The 11371-nt window shown below is 46.5% G+C and overlaps 1 protein-coding gene across 1 annotated transcript in view; it reads right to left on the bottom strand.

Annotated features, from left to right (window-relative positions):
- Nucleotides 1-4682: 4682 nt before the first annotated feature.
- Nucleotides 4683-11371, bottom strand: part of Fto (FTO alpha-ketoglutarate dependent dioxygenase) — a 370741-nt gene continuing 364052 nt past the window's right edge. The window contains exon 9 of the mRNA XM_090357633.1: nt 4683-6913. Within this exon, the coding sequence (XP_090213759.1) occupies nt 6760-6913 (154 nt within the window). The 3' untranslated portion in view covers nt 4683-6759. The remainder of the gene's footprint in view (nt 6914-11371) is intronic.

An 11371-nucleotide genomic window follows, 5' to 3' on the forward strand; every position in this document is an offset into this window, starting at 1 on the left:
GCTTGCTCCGAAGTGAAAAACTCAATCCTCTCTTTGAAAGCCACACTGAGTTTTCCAGTGGGGATGGCAAGGTTTGCAAAGAAGCAAATGAAAGCTGGCTCCCTCACCTGTGAGTCTGAGGTTCCAGGATCATTTTACAGAGGGCTAAACATACCTGGACTCAGGCCTGGCATTTTCTGCAGACAGTATGGAGTCTGAAGAAAGGAAAGAGGAGAGCTTAGCTTAATTCATTGTGACAATTCCTGTACAAAAGGTGCCCTGGGTTGCTTGTTGTAGCCTCAAGAACAAGCCATCTGCAGCTCTTGTCAGATGGGCCTTGCCTAATCAGAAGTCATAAACATGTGGAAAGCCTTCCATTACACAGGCAGTTAGATTGCTTTCATGATGGTTTTTGTTTTGGCAGGACTGAGGTTTGAGCTTAGGGCTTGTTCGATAGGTGCTCTACCACTTGAGCTGTGCCCTCAGCCCCAATCATTTTTCACTTAATTTTTTTAACAGAGAAGTTGTCCATTTTTTTTTTTTCAGGGCCAGCTTATACCATCTTCCTTCCACCCATTTGTGCCTCCCAAATAGAGGGCAACAGGCACAGAGCGTCACACATGCTTTTGTGTTGAGATGGGAGTCTCACTACTTTAAGCCTTAATGATCACCCTAACCTCTGTCTCCCCTATAGCTGGGATTACAGGTGTGATCCACCAGGCTGGCTTCATGATGATTAACAGTAAGCATCGCTCTTTGGATTTTGTGCTTACACTATCCTTCAACTGCCAGAAAATGCCCAGAGTGTACAGGGCTGGAATGAGTTCTACTTGTGGGATCTCTCTGGCTCAGAGGCTGAGAAGGACCAGCAAGGAGCCTTCAAAACTGGGTGCCATTACTGGTGGTCTCATTCTGATGTGGAGCACTGGGAAAGACTGTGGAGGGATCATGATATGGTCAGCAACCAGTGTTCAGGATCCCTGCACTTGTCTTAAACTCCCACAGACTAGTCTTGGCCTTTGTGTCCTCAACAAGAGAGCACAGAGCATGTCCCAGGCCAGGACTTCATGTCTCTCAGCAGGAAGCCACCACATTTACAGATTAAAACCCAGAGGGAAAAGCAGGGCTGGAAACACTTCATTAGTATGAGTGCCATGTTTAGTCGGTGGCTTTTGTAAAATTGATGAATTTTGTCTAAAGGCAAGTGCAGACAGGCAAACAGATCTGTATCTGCTGCTATCCATTTAGCCTGACACATGTGTGTGGAGGAACTATTTCACCTCGATTCTTTCAGGACTGATGAAAAGTAAATGTGAACGAAGTCATGAACTGCACCATTGGAAAAGAATCATGGCTTCTGATGCTGGCAGTTAATTAACACTTCCCTCCCCTCGCCATAGCCTGACCCTCGTACTTAGACAGTCTCAGTCAATAAACAATTGTTGTACACAGATTATCCATTAGAAGGTGGTGGGAGCAATGTTTTTAAGCAAATCTAAAATTGCAAGGGTGACCTAATCTGCCTGTGGTAATGGCAGTTCTGGGGAATCATTTTTCATAGTATCTCATTTATAAGAAGTTCCAGGCCATCTGCCTAGGGGAAAAAAAATGGCAGCCATGAATAGCAAGTTGGATAACACAGGATGGGGAGGTGCTTAGCCTTCTTAACAGTCTACAGCTCTCCCGTCTCTACTCTGGGCCTGTCGAGTATGTCAGGCAAGATTCCACTGATGATCATCATTTAGATGCATAGCATGGTTACTAAGCTGGGCACAAGTGTTAACTTCCTATTCCTGGTGGCCATAGGTGACAGAGATCACGCAGATGGTGGTGAAGCCTTTTCATTGTCCCCAAATAGGAACGCTGAGAAGCCAGGCGATCGGCTTGAGTCTCCAAGCCTTGATTGCAGGGAGCGGGGAATTATGGTAGCAGTAGGAAAATGGAATAATAAAAGATTGTTAACTCTTTCAAAGAAAGATAGGCAGAGGGAGAAGGAAATAATAGAACCAGATGCCAGTGGCACACAACTGTGATCCTAGCTACTGAGGATTGCAATTCAAAGCCAGCCTGGGCAGGAAAGTCCAGGAGATTGTTCTCTCTAATTAACTACCAAAAAGAAGACCAGAAAAAAAAGAAAAGAAAAGAAAAATCTTGAAGTACAGCTGTGGCTCTCGTGGTAGAGTGTTAGTCTTGAGCAAAAAAGCTCTGCAACAGCACCCAGGCCCAGGACTTGTATGCACAACAAACAAACAAACAAACAAGGAAAGGAAGGAAGAGGGGGTGAATTTGATCAGAGGATATGATATACACGGATGAAAAGGGCACAACAAAACCTCTTTGTAAAATTAATATGCTCTAATTAAAATAACACAAAAGAGAGCAGCTGGGACCTCAGGGTAGACCCAAGCGCACTGGGCCTTGGTGGAGCTGTTTTATTCGCACCTGACTTACTGAACTTCAGGATCTCATGTGGTTCTGAGTCGCATTCCCATTTCTTAGAAGGGAAAACAGAGGTGTGAAGGGGTGGTGGCTTTGTGGTCACAAAAGCACGACAGATGGTAGAAGTCTAACAGAAACCTCCATTGCCACTTAGAACTTGCCGGGATTGGGGGATCTGATGGGTAGTAAGTGGATGGATAAACATTGGGGATGGGGAGAGGCAGGATCAAGGCTAGATATCAGGAAGAACTGGCCTCCACAAGGCACTGGGTGTGTGTGTGAGGGGGGCAGAGATCAGAATTGTGCTGTTTGAGAATGGGGCAGCAGGATGAGAATAATGGGGACTGGGCTGCAGAAAGTGTATTGGGGATAATGTGGGAGGACACCCGTATTTTCTTTGTTCATAAGAAAATCAAGAGAGACCCAGACTTTCCAGTTGTCTGTGGAATATATTGGGGTGTCTCAGGCCATTGAGAGAGGGCTGTTCTTTCCCTGAAGCCCACCTCCGCAGCACTAAAGCAGCCCAGTGTGCCATCATTAGGGCTCCTTGGCCAGCTCCCTGCTCATCCTCAGAGCCGCCCCCTCCCTCTCTCCCCTCCCCCCCTTCCCCCCCCTCTCTCACTGCTGCAGTCAGTCCTAGTCATTACAACCATCCCAAGCCTTCCCTCCCCCTTTATGGTTGTCAAATTGATTTCACCACGGCGATACCTATGGCTCCCAATGAAACTTAATTAAAAATACCATTTAATCACAGAGTAACAAAGGCAAACTGGATGAGCAGCGTTACCACCTCGGCGCATTTTAATCCGCACCGCCTCGCTCCATCTCAATCTGTTTGGATGAGAGTCGTTTTTTCAAATCCGAATCCTCTTGTCTTCATGTGCTCGCCTCTGACAGATCTCCAAAGTAAACAGCATTTAGTGTGGCACTGGTCCAAATGTATGCAATTTACCCAGTGGTTAAAAAAACAAACAAACAAAAAAAACAGCTTTAACTAGAGCAGAGGAAAAGAAGCTGCACTGGAAAATAACCTTCCCTGAAATACACGAAATGTCTCCTGAGCGCGGGCGTCCATTAACAGGGCCAGTGGGATCTCATTTCCAGCATCCCTCCGCTGACTTAGTGATGATTTAGAAGCTTATTACTGAAACCGTGTCATAAGCAGTGCCATGACCCAGCCCTTTGCTGTCTAAAATACTCACTTGGGCCGGCGGCTGCGGGAGAGGAGACATGGCTGTGGCTGTGAGTGAATGGGTGTGTTGCTCAGCAGGAATTGCAAACAACAGGCGCTTACTGTCGGCACCCCACCCCACCCATGCAGCACCGCTTGGCACCAGGAAGCGGTCAGAGTGACCAATTACAGCATAAAACTACCTTGCCCAGCACTCCAGGTGTGTCTGCACCAAACCCTCTGCATTTCCCAGGGCGGGAGAGAGCAAACGCCAGAGCACAGAGCCATTTCTGACTCGGCTGGGGCTGCTGGGCCAGGCTCCTTCCCTCGGTCACTAGGGTCGTTTTCTTTCCTTGAGCCACTCTTTCTTCCAACTCCCCTGGGGACTGCAGTTCCCATTCCCAGAAAGCGCTTTCCTATCTCTCCTCTCTCCACTTCTGTCCCGGGCTTAACCCCAGCCACACCAGGTACCCAGGCTCCTAAGAAGCCTGGTAGCCTGTGGAGGTGAAGCAGTGTGTTTGGATTCCAGGTCATCCCATACTGCTGGTGTTGAGAATGAGGAAGGCAGGTCTGAAGCCCTCGGGATGAAGGCATGTCTTGGGTCACTTTTCCCAAGGAAGCTGGGACTCCACGAGGAGGGAGTCCCAGAGGAGCAGGAATACGTCTGGCTGGGCACCTCACCTATTCTCAGCCGTACAGGTGTAGGGTCCCTGGGCCCATGCTCCCAGCAGTCTCACCCAGCTTACAGCCTGGCAGGCTATAAGACGGTGAGCTCCCCACCAGCCACCTTTCTATTGTCTCTCACCTTCGGCCCTTCTACCTACTTCAAGTTCCACCTTCCACCTCCTTGCCCATTTCATGGTAAGGTTTAAATATGCCGCCTGGAAGCCATCTTTCTTCTGGAAAATGCGATCTTGTCTCTTGGGTTCCGTTAAGGTAATGGCTTCTCCAACTCCTCTTCCATCCCTTGGTTATACCTTGAGAATTTGTTAATGGCTTCCCTCCACCCACAGACCCCCCCCATGCCAGTGCAGCAGGCCTTTACACTGATGAGCAAGAAAAGCACAGGTGTCGGAGCTCATCTTTTTCTATCTTTATTTGAAGTATTTGAATGCTTAATGGTGCACATAACATATTAATACAAGCAGCTTGTGAATACAACTTATAAGAATATGCATATATTGCGGTAAGCACTAAACATTACTGATCCGACTACTGAGGCACAAGCAAGCATTGACATAAAGTGGGGGGGGGCAGGCCAGAGTTATATTAAGTGATAACGGGGAGCAACAGCATCTTGGCAAACCCCAGAAGGTCCTGGCCACTTCAGAGGACCCTACTGAGCTTTTACCATGCCAAGCGTGGAACTTAGAACTACTAGGGGTTCTGAGTCTTAAAGAAAATGCAGGCATTTTATTTTACGTGAAATCTCCCAGCTTTTCATATTTTGTTATATTGGAATATAACAAAGAAGAAATACCATGGTGCTCAATAAAAACACTGAGTTGAAGGGTGAGGGGCTCTGTGTGTGCACGTGTGTGTGAAGCTCATGTGCCACATATTCCTTCCCTGTGCATCTAATCTTTGCAAAGACCCCCAACACTTCTCTTTTACTGATGAGGAAACTGAGGTGCAAAGTCATCAGGGACTGAATCTAAGGTCTGAGAGCCTTGAGTCTCCCCACCAGGAAACCCTGGCTGCCTTGTGGAATGTGACTTTTCCCCAGCTGACTCTGTGGGCATGGATGAGGGCTCTGAGCCAGTGAGTCCTGACAGCAGGAGAGTGTTCTCAGCTTCTAAACTACTGGGAACGACTTGAGAAGTCCATGGGCTGAAGACAGGGGCTCACTGCTGTCACAGTTTCTGAGGGCAATAAAGGACAGGAGCACAATGAGACAACACTGGCACAGGCTGGGGAAGAGGGAGAAAAACTAAGATCGGCTTAGTGATACATAACAACACTAATTTATCCAGTATGTACCCAGATAATCGTGGCTAGAAATTGTGCCAGACATGTTCAAAGTCTCCCGCTAGACCACTTAGATTATCTTGGGAGCTGGTGCCCTTAGCATTTCTATTATACAGATGAAGAAACAGAGGCACAAGCATATACAGAAGATTCTAAAACTAATGCAGTCTTAGTCCAGCCCATCTAGAACCACAACCAGGCTCAATCCCTACTCTGCATGACCTTCCTCAGGCCCTGACGTTGCCAATGAAATGGCAATGGGAAAACAAGAAGGTACTCTGCTGGTTAAATCCACAAAGCAACACAAATAGCTCTAGGTCCCTGTCATAAGATCAGGGGAACTCTGTAAAGACAGGAGTTTGGCCTTGTTTTCTTTGTTAACGCCTCCCCATTCCAGCGTGTGGAGCACAGAGCTCCCAGGTTTGTCCTACTGAGCCTTGTTTCAGAGAAGAGAAGAGGCTATTCTTTAGTCACTACTCCTTTCATTTCTTTCTGCCCCATGAGAACAGTGGTAACACAGGACTGGAAAAGGGAAAGCCTGTTCTCAAACTTTTTATAGACTTCTTGTCCTAGGGGGCTTTGTTCAATGATGAAAACATTGCATGTCTGTGTTGTCCAAAACAGTAGTCACCAGCCACAAGTCTCTGTTAAGCACTTTCAGTGTGACTGGGACGAGGGAGGAAGGTATTGTCAGTTATCATTAACAGCAGCTTTAATTCTGAGTAGCCGCAGCTAGCTAGTGGTCACCCTGCTGGATGGTACAGCTTCTGGAGAAATGCGGAGGGAGGTGTCAAAAGCCGTCTGGGATAACTGGGACCAATTCAAGACTCCAAGGCAGCTGGCCAAGGAGGAAAGTAGATTACCTGTGTTCTAGACTGGGAGTATTCCTGTTGCTATCCTTGGCGGGTGAAAGGCTCCCCACCCCACCCCCTGCCCCCCACCCTACCCTACGTACACATACACATAGATCTCAAGGGGGCAAGGATTTTCTAGAAGAAGTTCCTATTTACTACTAAATAGGGCTATGATACTGTGTTGTTTTCCAACATTTTGACATTCACAGGTTTCATTTCCTACCTGTGTTAACCAGGGACTTGGTTCTACAATCTAAGGGCCAGGAGAAGCCTAGCTGTGCTTGACCAAGACTAGAGAAGAAAAGTCAAAGATAACTTTTCCTCCTTCATCTAAGACTCATGTTCCTTCTAGTGCTTCGCTTCCAGAAGCTGACCTTTGAGCTCAGACACGATGTCAGTGAGGTCAAAGGGCAGAGGCATGTCAGGGTCATCCTTCTCCCAATATGGTCGGCAGTCTGGTCTCTGATCCACTGGCAAATTCCGGGCAATTCGGGCCTGGCACCTGTGAGAGTAAGAACAGGCAATTAATCCATTATGGGAATTTTCTAGAAGGTCCAAACTCATGAAAAACCTGGAGACAGACATGGGCAAATGCTCCCCTAAAGCAACATCTGTGGGATGAGAGGAAAAGTTAGTTTTCTAGGCAGGAAGTAGGTGCTTCTAAGAAGGAAAACAATGCTAGATTCTGGTGTTAGGACTCTGATTTTTTTTCCCCTCTCAGTTCCCAAATTTATGTTATCTTGGGTGACTTCAGAAAGGCCTGTCATCAGGGAAATGCTATGACTCTGCCTTTAAAATGGTGAATTATTTTTTCATTATCTCAACTGTTATTTAAAGTGTGTGATTAAGCCATTATCAGATTTTAATGTTTGTGGGATTTCAATGTATTACTAGATTACTGGGAAAGATTAAATTGAATTTACTGCATTAAAACATCCAAGAATAGATTAAACAATATTACAGGCCGGGATTGACTTTGGAGATCCTGGAGATTTACAAGTGTCCCAGCTTGCTAGGCTCAGAAAAAGGCACTCCAAGGAGAGACTGGTTTATAAGGATATATGCAAATAGAGGTTAATAATCATTTCCACTGATGAATAGATGGGGGAAACTTCCACAAAATTAAATTAAGAGGCTAGCAAGAGTTAGTCCCTAAGGAAAACACTTAAATCACGCTTTTTATTAAATGGATTATTCATCAATAGTAGAGAAATTAATTATCATATGCGGCTAAATTATAGCCTCCTAGGAAAAAAGTTGGGGCACGATCACCAGCACACCTTGGCAGGTGTCTACCTCTCAGATTTGAGCTTACTTAAAATTGGGCTGGGAAGGCTCTCTGGCTTTTGCTTTATTTATTGGGGGGAAAAACAGAGAACCAAAGAGAAGGAAGAAAATTGTATCCAAGAAGGAGCACCTCTTCTGCTCTGTGGGAGCACTTTGCAGTGGGAGTGTATATGTGTACCCAAAGCAAATGCTCAGGCTTCAGGGAAGGGCTACAAAGGCCCCACCCCTGTGCCTCCCAGCCTTTAGCCATTAGAAGTAGTCATTACTTTCATTAGTCCTCTGCCTGTGCTGTGTGAGTATGAAGAGATCAAAGAACGGGATAGCCTCGCCCCATTGAGGGCCTGATGGCAGAGAAGGTCCCTAACTCAAAGACATCTTCTTCTCTGGGGAATTATTAATGGTGAGGGGACCCCAGAGGGGGAAAATACACTTCAACTTTACACCTATTTTCACATGTGGTTAATTGCTCTGCCGGCATCCTATGCACTCAATCCGCCGTACATTACATGTAACATTCCAATATATCTTCAGCTCTCTGCATCAGGCCCTGATAATAGCGTCTGTTAACATGCACTAAGTACTATTATGTAGCACATCACTTCATAAATAATAAGATTAGCTGACCTCAGGGCCCCGAGAAGAGTAATGTGTTTAAATGTTCTCATTATTTATTTAAAACAAGAATTAAAGCAACAGAAGCTGCTTCTGACAATCCTCTTAGCATAAATATTAAAGTGTTTGCACTGATAAGCACGCCCTGCACGGGGGGACGGAGGGTGCGTGCGTTCTGCAGACTTCTTCCTAATAGGTGTTGGAGACCCAGTGCTGGCTGCCATCCTTCTCAGGGTACGTCTCTGCTGTTCTAGTGACAGTCTCTAAATCACTGGAAAGCAACGAGGGGGAAATTAATATTCAAGGGAAGCTGAGACTAATTACAAAGGAGCTCTGCAAAGCCTTTCAAATTGTGCTTTCTCCCTGCCTCAGAATCGCAGAGTAATGCTCAATTTACTGGGAAGGGAAAGTTATTCCAAATTGAGCATTTCAATCTCACAGTGGATAAATTATCTGCGCACACATTATCCTGCTTGGCAGATTAAAGGGCTATGATAAGTGTCGACCCACCTAGACTATCATAAGGTTTGTGAAAAGTCAATAGAGATGTGTCTTCTCTGTCAGATAGGGTTTGCCTCCTCACTCTGGGAAAGTATTCAAATTCTCCTCACCACCTCCACTGCCTCCACCAAGGCCAGGATAAGAACCCCTGGCTGAATCCAGCAAGGGAGGATGACAATGTAATTCCTTCCTGGATGCTTGGTGCTCCTTGCCTATTCCCAAATGGCAGTGAGAGGACCCAGCAGAGGCCTCTGCGTCTGATGGAAGAAGCCAGACAGACGTCCCACACTCACACTGCAGAGTCTGACTCCGCCGGGTGCTGGACTATGGCACTGGGAAAGAGAATCTAGAATGACTTGGAGGCATTGCCCCCTTTAGCTCACCGTTTCTCTTCCTCAATTCACTCATCCTGCCCTCTTGGATCTCAATGACCTAAAATGGGGAAATGGGGAGATTGCCACACCACAGGGAAGGTATGTTCTCTGGGCTCTCCGGGCGGCTGCTTTCCAGGGACATGACATGTGGGCCAAGCGTCTTTACCTCACTTTAGCCTCGGGTGTGTCAGTCAAGAGGGAGGAGAACAAGAATAATGACAGTGACAACAAGCCAGCTGTTCCCCCTGTCTGTGGCTGTGCTTTCCGTGGTCCTTGTTATCCAGGGGCAGCCATGGCCTGAAAATATGCAGGAGAAAATTCCAGAAATAACTCGTACAAGTTTTAAACTGTGCACTGTCTGAGTAATGTGATGAAATCGTGTTGCTCATCTCTGTCCCGCCCAGGATGTGAGTCACCTCTTTGTCCAGTGTAATCATGTTGTCTCTGCTACCTGCACACACTGTCATGCTTCAGCAGACGACCCTCCTGACACAGCATCAGAGGATATGGTCACCAGTGGCCTAAGGCCACCTCACAGTGCCTGGGTCACTCAACTCAGTTCATCTCATCACGTAGACACTGTAGCAGCTCCCGGCCTTAGCCTCAGACGAATGCAGTACAAGAGAGTTTGGAAACAAGAGAACATACGTCCATGTAACTTTCATTACACCACGCTGTTCCAGTGGCTCTGTGGTATTAATCAGTGTTCAATTTTATCAGGTGTATATGTAGGAGTAAACAGCATATGTAGGGTTATACTCATGAGTTCAAGCAAGCAGACAGGATCTTGGAGTACACAGCCTGCAGATAAGGGAACTTCAGGAATAGAAATAATATCTTATAAATGGGGTCACTGTTGAAGATTAAGTGAGTTTGAGTAAATTCATAGTATTTAGAACACTGCTCCCCATATAGCTCAGTTAATATTAATTATCATCACGGTAATTACTTCTACTGTGCATATGGTGACAGATGAGAGGTGGCACCAAGAGTGCTATCGCTGTGCTGTGGCCTCAAGGCTGGTTCTTCCTAGGAGATATACTTGGGATCAGAGTAGAGCTCTTCCTGACTCCACTCAAACTGAGTGCTATCATGCTGCGGTGTTCCAGAACACTGAGGCGGATGTGTTCAAGTGGCTGTCATTTTGCAGTGACAGACTAAAATGTTCAGACCCGGACAGGAGAGGCAATGGTTCCTGAAAACTAGAACAAAAGGCACTGCTGTTGCATTTACAAAAAGTAAAGTACACATACTCTGTCGTTCCTCATGTAATGAAGCGGGCCCAAGCTGCCACTGACTACGGTGGGTGCTTGTGGTCCTCTGCTCCACCAGAAGGATCCTGATGTTTCTGCGGGGTCTCCCCTTTCCTCGTGCTTTGCCTTGTGGTTTTGCCAGTTGTAGGGCTGGAACTCAGGGCCTGGGCACTGTCCTTGGACATTTTTGCTTAAAGCTAACACTCTGCCACTTGAACCACAGCACCACTTCCAGCTTTTTCTGTGTATGTGGTACTGAGGAATCGAACCCAGGGCTTTGTGCATGCGAGGTGAGCACTCTACCACTAGGCTACATTCCCGGCCACCCCTTGACTTCTTAAAGTCCTTATTGTCTGAATTCGTTTTATTTCCCTGTGATTGACAACCCAGAGAGTTCTAGATGATTGTTAGTCATGTTCCCTATCTCTGTTACTTCCTGTCATTGGCAATGCCCATGGCCAAGTCCTGCCATAGACTCCACATGGCTGCTGAAACCATGGAGAATGTGCAGACATCATCTGTGTCTGGAAGTGTGAAAATGCAAGTCTTTGCCATTGGTTCAAATGAAATTTCTATTTGGGATAAACTTCTATCCCAAAGCTAAGGGAATGCTAGTGACAGTCACGTTGACATCTGGGTTGAGGATGGGGAGAAGAAGAGCCAGTGTTCATCACCAGAGTAGGGTGATCTTTCTAACCCCAGTTAGGTGTCATTCCCAAGCCCAATGGAATCCATCAGGATGTCACAGCTTCTCCTTTCAACCTTGTCATCTCTGCTCCTATCCTGAAGGAAAATCCTGTTTTGATGCTTGTAGGGTTGCCAAGCAAACTTGGATCTACTTGAAGATGCTCCTTTCATGAAATACTACAAAGGAGCAGAGGGAAATGCTACACACATCTATAGGTGTATATATTTCATCGCTCGCCTTCCAGA

Source organism: Megascapheus bottae, chromosome 24, assembly GCF_031878675.1.
Source record: "Megascapheus bottae isolate mThoBot1 chromosome 24, mThoBot2.hap1, whole genome shotgun sequence".
Lineage (NCBI taxonomy): Eukaryota > Metazoa > Chordata > Mammalia > Rodentia > Geomyidae > Megascapheus > Megascapheus bottae.